Below are 18,036 nucleotides of genomic sequence, written 5' to 3'. Positions count from 1 at the left end.
TTATGCATATACAAGAATGTACATAAGGAATGTGAGGATACAATTATGGTAATTACAGTCTTGTAAAGCCACTAGCACGCGCAGCGTTTCGGGCAGGTCCTTAATCTAAGAAAATTTTAAGGAGGTAAATACTTGCAAAATTTATAGACAAAAAAATGATAACAGATTACATGGAATGAAAAAAAAAAAAGATGAGAGAAAATTATAGGTACAGTATATTAAAGCACATAGGTAGCTATGATTGATTGCAATGACAGCTTAAAATGGTAGTTGACAACAAATTGGTAATTGGTAGTTGACAACAAAGTTAGAGGTTATTGATCCGGATATTTTCTTCAGAAGGTCAGATGTAACACAAACAAGGAGCAATGGTTTCAAGCTCAACAAACCACAATGTAGGACTGAGAACAGGAGGTGCTTTTTCACCCACAGGCTTATTAACCCATGGAACTGCCTACCCGCCAAATTCGCAACCGCCAAAACTGAGTTGAGGTTTAATATATACCTGGAAAAGATCAAGGCAAATGGGGGGGGGGGGGACTTTTGACAAGCCGCTGGCTTCCTGTCCTCGTCAAAGGCCACTAGGATTAGTGGCCCCTCCAGTAAATCAAGTAAAACTAACTCCTGGGTACCTATTTGCTGCTAATTGAACTTTAGCTTTAGGTGAAAGGAAACAATGTCCAAATGCTTTTGTCCTGAAAGCTGATTGGACAGCGCTCGGGATTCGTAGTCCTGAGGTTCCGGCTTCAATTCCTGGTGGAGGCAGAAACAAATGGGCAGAGTTTCTTTCACCCTGATGCATCTGTTCACCCAGCAGTAAATACTGTAGGTACCTGGGGGTTAGACAGCTGCTACGGGCTGCTTCCCAGGAATGTGTAACAAAAAGGAGGCCTGGTCGAGGACCGGGCCGCGGGGACGCTAAGCCCCGAAATCATCTCAAGATAACCTCCTGCTGGGGGGGATGGGGGGAGTTAAACCTGAAACTTTCCTACTGTGGCGTGATTGCACCGACCACTGTGCCACAGGGCCCATGTGTGTGTCTCCCACTCCCTTGCTCCAGCACTCTTCACCAATTTGAAAGGAAATATTTGAAAATAATATAAAAATCAATCTGCCTGTTGGGCAAATCAGGCCTTGCATACTAGGCCAAGTAGTGCACTCTGACTATTAGGTACAACATATATATGTACAGGTATACAGTAAATAAATATAATATCTCTTGGACAGTAGATGTAATTCCTCTTTCTTTTTATTAATAGTCAAGCATCACTGAGTGAATAAGTGCATCTTTACAATACTTTTTACAGGGAGAAAACATTATAGATATAACATATACTGTATAAGTAATTTTAGTCACTTTGTATTCATTGTTTATTGTAGGTTATCCCCCAAATAAATACTTTCCTGCAAGAATTAAGGCAAGATAATATTTATTACAGAATCTGCAGTAGAGGTGCCAGTGACTGATGAAGGGGTGCCAGTGTCTGAAGGAGGATCACCAGTGTCTGATGAAAGGGTGCCAGCATTTGAAGGGGAAGCACCAGTGTCTGTTGAAAGGGTGCCAGCAATTGAAGGGGAAGCACCAGTGTCTGTTGAAGGGGTGCCAGCAATTGAAGGGGAAGCACCAGTGTCTGTTGAAAGGGTGCCAGCAATTGAAGGGGAAGCACCAGTGTCTGTTGAAAGGGTGCCAGCAATTGAAGGGGAAGCACCAGTGTCTGTTGAAGGGGTGCCAGCAATTGAAGGAGGAGCACCAGTGTCTGTTGAAAGGGTGCCAGCAATTGAAGGGGAAGCACCAGTGTCTGTTGAAGGGGTGCCAGCAATTGAAGGGGAAGCACCAGTGTCTGTTGAAAGGGTGCCAGCAATTGAAGGGGAAGCACCAGTGTCTGTTGAAAGGGTGCCAGCAATTGAAGGGGAAGCACCAGTGTCTGTTGAAGGGGTGCCAGCAATTGAAGGAGGAGCACCAGTGTCTGTTGAAAGGGTGCCAGCAATTGAAGGGGAAGCACCAGTGTCTGTTGAAGGGGTGCCAGCAATTGAAGGAGGAGCACCAGTGTCTGTTGAAAGGGTGCCAGCAATTGAAGGAGGAGCACCAGTGTCTGTTGAAAGGGTGCCAGCAATTGAAGGGGAAGCACCAGTGTATGATGAAGGGGTGCCAGCATTTGAAGGGGAAGCACCAGTGTCTGTTGAAGGGGTGTCAGCATTTGAAGGGGAGGCACCAGTGTATGATGAAGGGGTGTCAGCGTTTGAAGGGGAAGCACCAGTGTATGATGAAGGGGTGCCAGCATTTGAAGGAGGAGCACCAGTGTCTGTTGAAGGGGTGTCAGCGTTTGAAGGGGAAGCACCAGTGTATGATGAAGGGGTGTCAGCGTTTGAAGGGGAAGCACCAGTGTATGATGAAGGGGTGTCAGCGTTTGAAGGGGAAGCACCAGTGTATGATGAAGGGGTGTCAGCGTTTGAAGGGGAAGCACCAGTGTATGATGAAGGGGTGTCAGCATTTGAAGGAGAAGCACCAGTGTATGATGAAGGGGTGTCAGCGTTTGAAGGAGAAGTACCAGTGTATGATGAAGGGGTGTCAGCGTTTGAAGGGGAAGCACCAGTGTATGATGAAGGGGTGTCAGCGTTTGAAGGAGAAGCACTAGTGTCTGATGGCGGGGTGCCAGCATTTGAAGAAGGATCACTAGTGTCTGTCAAAAGGGTGCCAGCGTTTGAAGGAGGATCACCAGTGTTTGACAAAGGTGTGCTGGTATCTGACATGGAGATACCACTGTCCAAACCAGAGGTTCTAGCACGTGAAGGCAACATATCAGAATCAGAAGCAGAAGAGCCACTATCTGAAGCAGATGTGCCATTATCTGAAGCAGATGTGCCATTATCTGAAGCAGATGTGCCACCATCTGAAGCAGATGTGCCACTATCTGAAACAGATGTGCCACTATCTGAAGCAGATGTGCCATTATCTGAAGCAGATGTGCCACTATCTGAAGCAGATGTGCCACTATCTGAAGCAGATGTGCCACTATCTGAAGCAGAAATACCAATGTCTGCACCATATGACCTGGTATTTGAAGCAGAGTTGCCATTATCTGAAGCAGAGATAAAGGTTTTGGAAGAAAGGGTGCCTGTGGTAGAATACAAGGTACCACTCTATGAAGCAGAAGTAGCACTGTCTGAAACAGAGGTTCCACTGCATGAAGCAAAGATTTCAGACCTTAAAGCAGAGGTACCACTGTCTGAAAGAAATGTTTCATGGTCTGAAGCAAAGGTTCCACTTTCTGAAGCAGAGATTTCATACCCTGAAGCAGATCTTGAATCGGAGGCTACACTGTCTGAAGCAGAGGTTCCATTGCCTAAAATAAATGTTCCACTGTCAGAAGCAGAGGTTGAGCTGTCTGAAATAAACGTTCCACTGTCTGAAGCAGAGGATCCATTGTCTGAAATAAATGTTCCACTGTCTGAAGCAGAAGTTCCATTGTCTGAAACAAATGTTCTACTGACTGAAACAAATGTTCCACTGTCTGAAACAAATGTTCCACTGTCTGAAAGAGAGGTTCTACTGTCTGAAGAAAATGTTCCACTGTCTGAAACAAATGTTAATCTGTCTGAAGCAGCATTGCAAGAACGTGAAACAGAAACACTGGTGTTTGAGGAAGAATTCCCATTGTCTGAAACATATGAAATACCAATATCGATTGAAGCTCCAGTGCCCAAAGCTCACCAACCAGGGTTTGAAGCAGATGTATCAGAATCTGCAGCAAAGGTAGACATGTCTGAGTCAGAGGCACCCATTTTGGAAGCAGAAGCATTAGAATATATAGAAAAAGCACCAGTACTTGTTGAAGTGTCAGAACATATAGAAGAGGCACCAGTGCCTGTAGCATTGCCAGAACGGGAGGAGTTACCAGTGCTTGCTGAAGTGTCAGAACATATAAAAGAGGCGCCAGTGCCTGTATCATTGCCAGAACGTGAGGAGGCACCAGTGCTTGTTGAAGTGTCAGAACATATAGAAGAGGCACCAGTGCCTGTAGCATTGCCAGAACGTGAGGAGGCACCAGTGCTTGTTGAAGTGCCAGAACATATAGAAGAGGCACCAGTGCCTGTAGCATTGCCAGAACGTGAGGAGGCACCAGTGCTTGTTGAAGTGTCAGAACATATAGAAGAGGCACCAGTGCCTGTAGCATTGCCAGAACGTGAGGAGGCACCAGTGCATGTTGAAGTGCCAGAACATATAGAAGAGGCACCAGTGCCTGTAGCATTGCCAGAACGTGAGGAGGCACCAGTGCTTGTTGAAGTGTCAGAACATATAGAAGAGGCACCAGTGCCTGTAGCATTGCCAGAACGTGAGGAGGCACCAGTGCTTGTTGAAGTGCCAGAACATATAGAAGAGGCACCAGTGCCTGTAGAGGTGCCAAAACATAAAGAGGCACCAGTGCTTTTAGATGCACCAGAACTTGGAGAAGAGGCACCATTGCATGTAGAAGTAACAGATCTTAGAGAAGAGGCATCAGTGCCTGTAGAAGTACCAGACCTTGGAGAAGAGGCACTAGTGCCAGAAGAATTACTACACCATGGAGAAAAGGCACCAGTACTAGTCTCAGAAGCACAAGACTCTGAAGCAGAAACTCTAGTGTCTGAAGTAAATGAATCCCTGACTCAAGCAAATCCAGTTCCTGAGGTCGTTCCTGAGACAAAATTACAAGTTCCTGAAGTGGATTTACCCATCTCTGAAGCAGAAGTATCCATCTTTGAAACAAATGAGCCTACTTTTGAAGCAGAAGTACCCACATCTGAAACACACAAGCCTACCTTTGAAGCAAAAGTACCCACATCTAAAACACACGAGCCTACCTTTGAAGCAGAAGTACCCACATCTGAAACACAAGAGCCTACCTTTGAAGCAGAAGTACCCACATCTGAAACACACGAGCCTACCTTTGAAGCAGAAGTACCCACCTCTGAAACACACGAGCCTACCTTTGAAGCAGAAGTACCCACCTCTGAAACACACGAGCCTACCTTTGAAGCAAAATTACCCACATTTGAAATAGATGAACCCTCAGTTAGAAAAGAGCATCCCACAAGTGAATCAGAACTACCAACATCTGCAGTAGATACCCCATTGATCTCCAAGGAAGCATCTGTGGCAGAGGCAACACTGACACTCCCCAGCATCCCCCTGCTTGTGGAGGAGGCTAACCCCTCGCTCCTGGCTTTCTGGGACCGGGCCCTTACCTTCCAAGACTACTCATCTACATATAGTATGTACTGTGTTTATTTAATTTCATTTATGTAGGAATGTTAGAAATGCTCATAAAATTCTTCTTTTATAATAATAATAATAATAATAGAACAAGTCCACAGGAGCCTTGATGAGGGTTCAAACCCATGCGCCGAGTATTCCCAGACCCGCTCTCATCAACTGTACCATGACAGGGTCAAAAGAATTGCAACTTGGAGAGTTGCTTGCAACTCGTGAGTGAATTGCAACGTGAGTGCAGTAGCACTCCAGGTTGCAATTCTTTTGACCATGTCGTAGTACAGTTGACTAAAGTGCGTCTAGAAACACTCAACACTTAGGTTCGAACCCTCATCAAGGCTCCTGTGGATTTGTTGTTTGATATATCACATTAATGTGATTTTTCTGTGTAATAATAATAATACACAGAGAGTATCACACTACAACTTGTCCTCACACTAGGCTGTTTAAAGCAGTGGCTGTCCTTCCCAGACGCATTCATAAATTTTAACATACAGTACTTATTAACATGCCTTTACACGTCTGATAATGTAATTATAAGATGTCTCTCGTTCCTTGCTACAGTGATGTGAAGCCATGTAGTACAGGTATTGATGCATTATTTGGTAGTTATACATTTGAACAGCAATTATATGATTTCGCTCCTTTCAATAAGCTACAATACATGTAATTCCGGTTGCCAGGGAGTGCAAGTCTGTACTAAGGCATTCAGAGGTGCCGTAGGCTGACTACGGACCTTTTCCAGGATGCAACTCAACACCAATTAGCTAACTGCAGGCACCTGTTTAACTGCTAGGTGAACACAGGTATCAAGTATGTGCACCACACCAGAAACAAATACCTATTTGATATTCCAAGAGTTAGACTTAATCAAACTAGGAATGCTCTACAAATCAAGGGACCCAGAATGTGGAATGGCCTTCCCAATTATGTCAAAGATTGTACCTCTCTCAACCAGTTTAAGATGAAAACTAAGTACTACCTAATTAACTCCATGTAACCTACCTTACTTCTAAATGTCAACCCATGTCTTACTATTTACAAAAAAAAAAAAAAAAAAAAATGCTGTTTGTTGACCAACTTGTATATTGGCTATTTTCTACCATGTTCCCCCCCCCCCTTTTTTTTTATCTTTTATTATTATTTTTTTTTCCTTCAACACAATTTATACTTTAAGCTCAATTACTATTAAGTTTTAGTATAAGTGTTTTTTTCCCCACCTCTCCTTACCCGAAACGCTATGCGTACTAGTGGCTTTAGGTATTATATGTACTACCTCTATCTTTAAATCTAACAGAATGTTTGTACTGTAATGCTGCAACTATGTATGTACTGTTCCTAAATAAATTATTATTATTATTATAAGTGAAAGGAAATATGCCCAACTGTTGCTGTCCTACCCGGAGTCTGAACCCAGGTTCCTTGATTTTGAACCAAGGACATGGTCCTTTGTGCTGCTTACCCCCTATACTATACAATACATTGTGACAGTTCTACACAACATAATACTGTACCTTCTTTAACTGAGTGTGTAAATACACAAATTACAGTGCATAGACTTTATGATACAATAATTCAATTCACTGTTTTCCAGAGCCCAAGACTATTCTCTCACCCGCTCACCATGTAATGGTGAACTTGGTGCCTCAAGATGCTCCACACCCTCTTTATGATTCCAGTCCCGAGAATGTGGCTCTCCTTACTCAGTTTGTAGCAGATCACCTCGTCCAAGAGTCAGTCAGCGGCCAGGACCCCAGGATGGCGCAACCTCAGGGTCTCACTCTTACTAACCTTGGAGGACATGAGCTCACTTTTAAAAATGGTGATGATGGTTAGTGTTGCATTTAGATTTTTTTGTATAACCTAAAAGTGAGATGTTCCAATGCAAAACTGTAAGACATTCCAACAGAAAATGTATAGATGTTTGTTAGTAAATTGTTCTTAATTTGAATGCAAAATCTTAAGACATTTGCATTCAAAAAAGCTTAAAATTCAATCAAGATTAAATCAAACAAACTTAAATTTTATATTGTACATTATTGGCCTTTGTTCAGTAAAATCATAACTGTATATTTACAGACAAAATTAATTGTAATCAGCATACCTGCATATATATATACTGTATATATAAATGCAGCTCGTAGGCTTCTTCTATTTTGGCTATACTGTCTTCTATTGAGATGAGTTCCTGAAGAGAATCAGGTATCAGAGATGTGAAAATAATACTGTAACTGTAATGTGTCCCAAATTAATCTAAGCTAGAATAATATTACTGTGTTTCTACTTTTTGGCAGATTTCTACACAAATTGAAATGTTATATTGTTTAGTGAGCCGGTCGGCCGAGCGGACAGCACGCTGGATTTGTGATCCTGTGGTCCTGGGTTCGATCCCAGGCGCCGGTGAGAAACATTGGGCAGAGTTTCTTTCACCCTATGCCCCTGTTACCTAGCAGTTAAAATAGGTACCTGGGTGTTAGTCAGCTGTCACGGGCTGCTTCCTGGGGGTGGAGGCCTGGTCGAGGACCGGGCCGCGGGGACACTAAAGCCCCGAAATCATCTCAAGATAACCTCAAGAAGATAGTGATAATGAACTTGATAATGGTCGAAGACGAACCGAAACGTTGTCGTCTCTTCAATTTCTAGTGTGTGGTTTGGTCAACATTTTTTCAGCCACGTTATTGTGACTTTTCATCTGCTTATATTGTGTAGGTATTTTTGTAATAAAATCTGAATATTTACAGGCAAAATAACTGTAAATGGCATATCTGTAGAGGAAGTTGTGACTCTTGCTGACGGAACAAAGATGCTCATCCTATCCGACTTCCTTTTCAACCATCAAGCCAAAGTTGATGAGGCTTTCCATAAACTTTTAAGTCATCGGAGAAGGTCTAGTCAGCTTCATAAACGTTCGACTGGTATGTAAAATGTTGCTTGGTAGCAAATTATAAATATATTGAAGTGGGTTGTTACAAAATGTTCTATGCAACTTAATTATTGAAATGAGATGTTTATAAAATTGTAACCTGAAAAGATGTATGTGTATTGATGGTTGTGTGAGAACTTACTCGGTCACTTATGGCCAGGATTCATCGAGCATTTAGACAGGGCCAAATTACACAATAGACCAAGTAGGCCATTGCATAGGCTCACCCAGCACCAGGAGGCGCACCAACACTTTTGTACCATAAAAATGGATAAATATCAAATAATATAAGTATAGGAATATAGCCTTATTACAGTACTGTATATTCCTCTGCAAAACTATGCATAATATAATTTTGAAAAATGTTGATAATTAATCAATACATATTATAATATGATCTGTCTACATTCATGTCTCTATGCTTTCAATAGGCACACTGACCAGAGGGTGGGAAAAATTTAACCAGTTTGGCCTAAGGCCCAAGTAGAGTTAAATCTGGCCCTGCATTTAAATGTCTACTTGTGAAACATGTACATCTTTCCTCGATTATGGTGGCTTAGTTTTCATTTGTTAAACAGTTTACAAGCTTGGAAATACCGCATGATCATTCTTGACTCAAGGATATAATTATTATTGACAACCTTGCTAGTGCTTTTATTTATGAAATACAAACTGTCACCATGATTGAGAAAAGAACTACAAATTTCTTAAATGGACACGGAAATGCTTAATGAATCCTGGAGAAACGTACTATAGTCAAAGCGCCGTCTCTGATACATACTGTCCAACCACTCGGGCTAGGCGGTAGAGCGACAGTCTCGCTTCATTCAGGTCGGTGTTCAATCCCCGACCGCCCAAGTGGTTGGGCACCATTCCTTTTCCTCTTCCCATCCCCAATCCTTATCCTGACCCCTTCCAAGTGCTATATATTCATAATGGCTTGGTGCTTCCCCCTGATTCCATTCCATTCTGATACATACCGAGTAAAATATTCATCATAGCCCAAATTCAAAACACCTACTGCTGAAAATGTATATAAGTAGATACTATTAAATATTATATATGTGCAATATTGAAATAATGTATTGTCTGTTTCAGAATTTACTGTCCTGTAGAGCAGGGCAAAGCATAACAATTGCTTACTCCAAGATGGATAAATGCAGATGTGATAAGTGAAAGTCACTCAGATTATCGGCCCCAAATGCAGGAATCGCTGGCACATATCTAGTCATAAAAGATAGAAATGAAATGTTTGTGATCATTCTATGTCACTGATGGTGAGGCATTGTTCTTTAATCCAAGAAAATTGACTTCTTTTGTAAAGTTTGACAATGAGAACAAAATGATATCCCCCCCCCCAGGCAAATCTGGGCAAATGCCATTGATGTAATGTTGAATCAACATTCATCTAATGTTAACATTGATCCTATGTCAACAATAATATAACTGATTTAAAATTTCTCAAGCCTATTTTGCCCAGTGGGGATTCACTAATTTCACACATATAGGTAAGTGTTGTGCCTTTGAAACTACTTAATGAGCAAGGTAATTTGAGGTGCAGTAGTTGAGTATTCCTATGAAACGATTTTGTTTGTGTGTGTGTGTGTTTTTGTTTGTGTGTGTGTGTGGTTGTGGTGTCATTTTGTGTCAAATGTGTTTGCTTGTGTGATTGATATTTAAATGAGTGAAATTATTAATTTTTTAATAATGGCAAAAGCTAAAAAAAAATTGGATGTAAGTTTATATTTACTGAATTTTAATGGAACATTGAATGTGAGTGTTTATTAAAGTTTTCAAAACTGTCAAGCGTTTAACTTTACTTTGGTATGTTGTATCAATAGCAAATTAAAATACAAATCAAAACAATTGAGTGAAATAAAACTACTATCCTTTGAACAGACTTGACACTAATTTCATTTCTTACTACTGTATACTGTCTTATGCATAAACCTAAAATTCCTCATCTCAATTTAAATCATAATCTGTATGAAACCATCAATTTATTTATCAAAATATAACAGAGTAATCACATGCACAAGAAAGTGATGCATCTATGAGAAAATATTTAGGTCACATGATGGGATCGAACCCTCATTACTGGACTCTCCGGGCACACATGGATGCAGGTTCGATCCCATCGTAAGACTTCAATATTTTCTCAGTGAACACGTGTCCGATGGTAGAATACCTCAGGTCTGCCCAAAGTTTTGGCATCTGTCAGGGCTAAGTAATTGCAATCATCTTGGCAATGCATAAGGGAGATGTTGTGTGGAGGCATTGGCAAAGGACACCAACTGGATGGTCACCGGCACTTCCAGCCTCTGCCGGATGTGCTCTGTGTGTAGGTACTGGAACACTATCCAGTCTTCCAGCTTGGTCTTATAATTGTCTGTGGAGAATAGCAAGAACATGTTACATTACTGCAGATTTCTCTATTCCCATTACTCGCTCGCACTCAATATTAATAAAAATAAAAATAATTTTTTTTTTCAAGTAAAAGTACAAACATGGAAGATGAGTTACAAACATAATATAGGATTTATAGATAGAGCTAGTACATACAATGTACTAGCTTTATCTATAAATATACTATCTGTACAATGTACTGTGGGGAAAAAAACCACTTAAACTAAAGCTTAATACTAGTTGAGATTAAAGTATAAATTGTGTAGGAAAAGAAAAAGGAGGGCGGGGGAACATGGCAGCCTCTTCTATAATGAAGCCTCTTCTGTAGTACATATGGAAGTTTAGTGAATCGCTTATTTGTGTGTGGCACTGGCAAAAATTACAAAGATACATATTGGGCTCAGAAACAACCTTATATTGAAGACTCTATAGACTAAATAATTGGATATGGAAACAAGAATGTGGCAGTAAAGGACTAAAAAAAAATTGTTCATTATGAGGCAACCAATCCTCCAAAATTGTTGGCTATTATTGCAACTATTAGGCAAGTATACAAAAATGAACTGTTGGATAAAAATAAAAATCATGTTATGTACTATTGGTATAGTTCAAATGACATGTCAAAAATTTGAACATTAGAACATGTATATGAGGATACATAAGAATGCTAATACAGTAATAATACTAATATTATAATTATTAATAGTTATTTTTAATATTACAGTAAATATTTATACAAGAACCAACAGATCACTGTTGCTAGTTATATTTAGTAATTATCCCATATTATTAACTCAGTTGTGTGAGAAAGAACTTCCATATTATAAAATCTGCTACAAGCAATAAGGAGTTAAACTCACCGGCAGTACCTGAATTTACCTGAGAGCCACTAATTCTAGTGGCCTCGCCGAGGACAGGAAACCGGCAACTTGTCAACGGTCCCCCCCCCCCCCTCTTCAATTTGCCCTAATGGTCTAAGAAATAGGTCCTTGTGCACAACTAAGAAATAGGTCCTTGTGCACAACAACAAGGTTGTTGTGAAAAAGAACAACAATTTCTGTTTTGCACCTGACAGAAATCTCCATCTAACTGAATAATTTACTCGCATAAGAGGGCAGAGCAGTGTATCATTATTTGTGTAAGGCAACCCCCAATAATAACGTCCCAAGTTAGGTAGCCATGCAGCCCATGTTTCTGTAACACTCGTTACGTCCTGCAGTATTTAATTATCACTATATTAATACTTTTAAATACTTAACATTTCACTTTTAAGTTAGATTAAAGTTGAAGCAGAATATGTCTTAAGCAAGGATGGTGTGCTGAATAAAGATGATTTATTAAGTGGATGGCACCTTTAGCTGATCCCTGCCTGTGATTGGCTGTTGTGTGAATGTCAACAAAGAATATCTACCAATGATATGCCATTTATTATGCACCCCATACCACCTGTGGGCGGAGCTTGGAACCTCCTACCCGAGCACAACAACCCGCCTTATGGGTTGCTGTTTGACTATTTATAGTGCGTTGGAAAAAACAGAGATGGCGTTAGTAGTATTTTGTGGGGTAATTTGTTATAAGTGTAATTTGATGTCAACAGATGGCGTAAGCTGTATCTTATGGCCACTGTTGACCAGCCAGTTGATAGTGTTCTCTTCTGCCGACAGATGGCATCAGCTGTATTATTATTATTTTAATATTATTACATTAATAATAATGTATTATTATTACTTTAAACACTGATCTATATGTCTGGTAGCTTATAATAAGGTTTTATACCATGCTGGTATTAGGTAACTAGAATTCTGCAATTACTTTTTGTTATCTACTGTTTAGGATATATAAGACAAATGTAAGGTTTTGAGGCTAAGTAACGAAGATAGTTACAAGATACGAGCCAGATGGTGTTGAGATTGCAAAAGGGATTATGATAAGAACTTAAACCAAAAAATCAATGCATAAATGTTCGTAAATATGAGACTGGGATTTATTTCTCGAAAAGTTAGCAATAAAATACGCTTTCTAGTTCTTTATTTTTAAAATTAAGACCAGGGATTCTGTCTAACGAAGCTGCAAGCTAAAACACCGTTATCCTATAATGTTCATCTGTAGCTTGACCCTAAATACTCGTTTATTAAACGAATTTATTGTTAGAGTTCATTAGGAATCAACGTGTTTTGGCAGTTTCCAACAAATACCTTCCTGTGATTGGCTGTTGCGGGGAATGCCAACGCTTATATGAATAAAATGCAAAATAAGAAATACTGTATGTCTTTTTGCTCAATAACCTTATTGTTGTATAAAAGAACAACAATTTCTGTTTTATACAAGACAGAAATTTCCATCTAACTGAATAATGTAGACCAATAAGAGGGCGGAGGCATTGTATCGCCGATATTATTTGTGTGTGGCAACACCCACTGATGACGTCACAAGTTAGGTAGCCTATAGCCCATGTTTCTGTAACACTCGTTACGTCCTGCAATATTTAATTATCACTATATTAATATTTTTAAATACTTAACATTTCACTTTTTAGATAGATTAAAGTTGAAGCAGAATGTCTTAAGCAAGGATGGTGTCCTGAATAAAGATGATTTATTAAGTGGATGGCACCTTTAGCTGATCCCTGCCTGTGATTGGCTGTTGTGTGAATGTCAACAAAGAATATCTACCAATGATATGCCATTTATTATGCACCCCATACCTCTTGTGGGCAGAGCTTGGAACCTCCTACCCGAGCACAACAACCCGCCTTATGGGTTGCTGTTTGGCTATTTATAGTGCGTTGGAAAAAACAGAGATGGCGTTAGTAGTATTTTGAAGGATGATTTGTTATAAGTGTAATTTGATGTCAACAGATGGCGTAAGCTGTATCTTATGGCTACTGTTGACCAGCCAGTTGATAGTGTCCTTTTGTGCCGACAGATGGCATCAGCTGTATTATTATTACTTCCGAATTTCCTTTAAACACTGATCTATAAGCCCGGTAGCGTATGAGGTTTTATACCATAGCTAACTGGAGTTCTGCAATTACTTTTTTTTAACAGGGGCACAAGCAGCCTGTGAATATACATGTTAGACTTATACCGAGGAAACAAATCGACCAGTCCCCGAGTTGATCAGTAAGCTGTTATTGTTGCCTCCAGGCTAAATTAACTAACATTTAGCTTGCATTCTGAATGTTGACATAATGCTAATACTCCACGGCTGTGGTTAATGTTTTGTGGTCATTGTTCATGAGGGCTGGCTGCCTCTACCTGTCTGCGAGGCTGGACTCGAAAAAGAAGCTCGAACGCCATCAGCTGTGAGTCACAACTGATTCTCCCATCATATTCGTCTTATTTTTGTACAGAATCAACTAATCCGTTAAAATTGCAACGTATTGGCAAAACGAAAACGCCGTAATATCGACGTTTTATCAGCATCGATAAATTAGGTCGATAGATTAGGAAGGGTGGGGGCGGCCGAACCATCGAGCCCTGGTTCGAAGTTGACCTTTATTAGGACTAGCTGAATTATTTTCATATAAAATACGTGGGGCCAAATACCCAAGATTTCGAGCACGGGAATTGGGCGTAGCATTTGACCAATGTTTTGAAGGCAGGCTGTGATTTACCAGCAATTATTTGTATTTTCAGTGCATGTGTGAAGCATTTAGAGAGGTGCAATTCAAACACATGAAGAGAGCAAAGCACTGTTGAACGTGATCGGTTCTGAATCAACAAGGAGCATTTGACCATTGTTTACTAGGATAAGCTGGTTTATTATGAGGGGTTTTGGTAAACCAGTAACCGTCCCGGTAAACCAGCCCGTCTTGGTTTACCGGGACGGGCTGGTTTACCAGGACGGGCTGGACGAAACACCACCTGGTTTCGAGTGGATTTATAAATAAATAAATAAATAAATAAATAAATAAATAAATAAATGTTTATTCTGGTAAGATACATACATACAAGAGGTTTTACAAAAATTGATATATTTACAGATAGAGCTAGTACATACAATGCCTAAAGCCACTATTACGCAAAGCGTTTCGAGCAGTATGAACGTGTTGATTCGAAACTCGAGACCGAAACCTGAACCCTCAAACTCGGCGGGTTTTGAAATTGAAATTGAAATTGAAATAAGTTTATTGAGGTAAAATACACACAAAGGGATGAGGTAGCTCAAGCTATTCTCACCCCGTTCAGTACATCGTGTTAATACATACATAGACACACATCACAAATAAACATATTACCAAACATTCTGAGAGGTAAACATATACATTTCCTCCTTCACAAGTAGTATGGTATCAGACGTACACACAAATACTTTTATAAATGCCCGAAACGCTTTGCGTAATAGTGGCTTTAGGCATTGTATGTACTAGCTCTACCTATAAGTCAACCAATCTTTGTAAAAATTTATTGTATGTATGTACCTTACCTAAATAAATTATTATTATTATTATTATTATTATTATTATTATTATTATTATTATTATTATTATTATTATTATTATTATTATTATTATGACCTAGGCGGGTTTGCTCAGTCAGTCGTGTGCTGTAGGTGGTGGCGGGTGTGTTGTGGCGCGGTCCGTTTTCTACATGTGACACTCTGTAAACAAATCCAATCTTTTAGCCTAATCAGGAACTTACGAATCTAAGCAACCCATCTAGCCTATGCTGTGCATCGACAACGTGAATAGGTTGGATTTGTTATGTTACAACGACGGAAGAAACACGACCTATTGGTTGCGAAGACGGGTTGAGTTTGCCAGAAACGTCTTAAGTGGGACGAGAAATTTCGACGACAACTGATGCTGGATATAAGAGAGAAACGCATTCAGTCACAGTAAGTTATAGAGATTGTTGACATTGTTTCAAAACAGTTGGCTTGTTGACAGGCAATTTGAATATAATACAATGGGCGTGGGACTTCAGTTATTCGTTCCTTGTGTAGCAAGGTCTTAAAAAGTGCATTCTTAAGAGTGAAGAATAAGTTAGAAACCGGGCAGAAAACTACCCCAGTTCCGTACTTGACTAAATGTTGATTTTAAAGAGTTTAAGTGTTTAGTCGACGACAGGCCCTTACTGTTGTAGACAAAACTATATGTTATACGGCAGGTTCAGTGTTGCTCGCCTCATGTTGAGTGGTTTAAGACGTCTTGCAAGATTTGAGTTGGGTGATGCCCTCACTAGAAGAAGTAGTGTCCAGTGGCCGCCTCCTTCAACATAGCCTTCTCGGCTTGTTGCCTTCTTTGATAATTGCTTACTTACTTCTCCTTCAAACGTAAGCAGCACCTCAAATGTCTTATCATCTGGGCTGCTTTTATACGTAGATTTAAAAGGTTTAGTTAATTTATTATGTACCTTATACCCATCTTGTGAGTGGTAGTGGAAAGGGTTACAGAGGCACATAATAGGCTCAGGGATAAAATGAAAACCTAATTCTTGTTATAATTTATTATCGGGGGCCAAGCAGCCTACTGTATTATACACGTTAGGCTTTTATCATCACTTTCATTTTACATGTGTGTGTGGGTTGGATTATGTATGTGTTTATTGTATTTGTGGTGAATGAGGATATAAATGTTATACATCATGTGAATAATATGCTTTCATGCTATTTACAGGTGAGTTTGCAGGTCGTCGAGGTACAGAAAACCAATTGCTCTAAGGTACGTTTCAAATGCCTTCTGTTTCACTAGGATTTTGGTAGTTTCATATGAATTATAAAAATAGGGTTCACAACAAAGCAATTTAGGAGAAATATTAAATTATATTTTCATTTGTCATAGGCTACATTTCCTTGCCCTCGAAGGCACTGTAACGCCATCAGTCATAGAGGCGTTAAGGTCACCTACCATGGTTTTATTTATTTATTTATTTATTTATTTATATACAAGAAGGTACATTGGGTTTGTGAGAATACATAGCATAGTATTTACAATCTTGTAAAGCCACTAGTACGCGCAGCGTTTCGGGCAGGTCCTTAATCTAACAGATAATTTTATATGGTAAATTCTAGCAAAATTAATAAAATAACGGATACATTGCAAGAAAAAAAATGGTCATAGAAATAATGTCGTCACGTACCATAGTCATAGAGGCGTTAAGGTCACCTGCCATGGTTATAGAGGCGTTAAGGTAGACGCATCTATGACCATGATATTAACACTTTTAGTATCATGTAACATGATATTAGTGTTAAGGCAATATGTATGTAAAACACCCACTGATCACCGATGCAGAAAATAACTAATTATATTGAGAAGTTTTTTCTCAATCAAATTTACATCACGTAATAATTCATATCTATGTGGCATGTTTTTAGTAAGCTTAGCTCGCTGGATTGTTTCAGGCGTAAGTGAGACATACATATGAATGAATGCCCCAGTCGGTCAGGTGAAGTCACAGTGAGAGGTTGTGTTAACCGGAGCTCCTGAGTGTTGTTATAGCAATATGGAAGTTGTAGTGAAGGACCTGGTGACTCTAGTGGGAGCCCTGAGGACAGAGTTGGACTCTCTGCGGGAGGAGGTGCGTCAGCTTAAAAAACTACGAGAAGTAACGAAGGAGGAGACCAGCAGTAAAGGGACCTCGTCTTGGAGAGTTGCGAAAGACAGGGGCCTTAAGAAGACTTTGATAAAGCCGCCTTCAAACGCCATAGCAACTTCAAATTCATTTGACGTTTTGGAGGACGAGTGCTGTGGAGAGACTGTGGATCGCGCAAAAGGGAAAGCAACGAAGAGAAAGGAAGCGCAGGCCCCTCAGAAAGTAAAGGAAGTACCTAAGCAAACATTAGTTGTGGGAGATTCCCAGATAAGGTATTTGGATAGAACGTTTTGTGCTAGAGATAGGGGGAACAGGTTAAGGGTTTGCTATCCCGGAGCTGGCATTGGTGATATTATAAACAACATGAATGATATTATGGCTGGTAATGGGAACAATCCCATTATTTGCATTAGCGTGGGAGGAAATGATGTTGGTCGAGTCAGGAGTGAGGAACTGATTCAGAGGTATAAAACAGCCATAGAGTTAGTTAGGAGCAAGGGAGGAATCCCGATCATATGTGGCATTCTTCCAAGAAAGGGAGTGGGAAATGAATGGATATCGAGGGCACTTGGTGTCAATTGCCGGCTGGAAAGATATTGCAAATCAAATGCAATATCTTTCATAGACAACTGGGAACACTTCTATGGAAGAAATGAAATGTATGCTCGTGATGGGGTGCATCTATCGAGAGCTGGGGTTGTTGCTGTTGCGAACTCGCTAGAAGAAGTGGTTAGAGGTGTTTGTTTGGGTTTAAACTGTTAGTAGTTAGAGGTATGGGAATTGATTTGGAGGAAGGAGGTAATAAAAGTATGTGTTTGTGGGAGAAAGGAATTGGCAAAACGATCAGGGAAAGAGAAGGTCCGCAAAATAACAATTCACTTAGGGTATATTACACTAACAGTAGAAGTCTAAGAAAT

At 40.0% G+C, this 18,036-nt stretch overlaps 1 protein-coding gene and 1 long non-coding RNA gene across 4 annotated transcripts in view; one reads left to right on the top strand and one right to left on the bottom strand.

Annotated features, from left to right (window-relative positions):
* Nucleotides 1–9,976, top strand: part of LOC123774901 (titin homolog) — a 94,094-nt gene extending 84,118 nt beyond the window's left edge. For all 3 annotated transcript variants that reach the window (XM_069316609.1, XM_045769603.2, XM_045769601.2), the window contains exons 15-18: nt 1,440–5,252; nt 6,846–7,082; nt 7,993–8,166; nt 9,273–9,976. In XM_069316609.1, coding sequence (XP_069172710.1) covers nt 1,440–5,252; nt 6,846–7,082; nt 7,993–8,166; nt 9,273–9,289 — 4,241 coding nt within the window. In that variant the 3' untranslated portion in view covers nt 9,290–9,976. The remainder of the gene's footprint in view (nt 1–1,439; nt 5,253–6,845; nt 7,083–7,992; nt 8,167–9,272) is intronic.
* Nucleotides 6,922–12,403, bottom strand: LOC123774903 (uncharacterized). The gene is made up of 4 exons (XR_006775005.2): nt 11,441–12,403; nt 10,363–10,563; nt 7,356–7,439; nt 6,922–7,042 (listed from the first exon to the last, which is right to left on the bottom strand). It is a non-coding gene; the product is annotated as an uncharacterized lncRNA (long non-coding RNA).
* Between the last annotated feature and the right edge of the window lie 5,633 nt (nt 12,404–18,036).

The sequence above is a fragment of the Procambarus clarkii genome, chromosome 84, assembly GCF_040958095.1.
Source record: "Procambarus clarkii isolate CNS0578487 chromosome 84, FALCON_Pclarkii_2.0, whole genome shotgun sequence".
NCBI classification, from domain to species: Eukaryota; Metazoa; Arthropoda; class Malacostraca; order Decapoda; family Cambaridae; genus Procambarus; species Procambarus clarkii.
The sequence above is the reverse complement of the archived record's forward strand: the minus strand, read 5'-3'. Positions and strand labels throughout refer to the sequence as shown.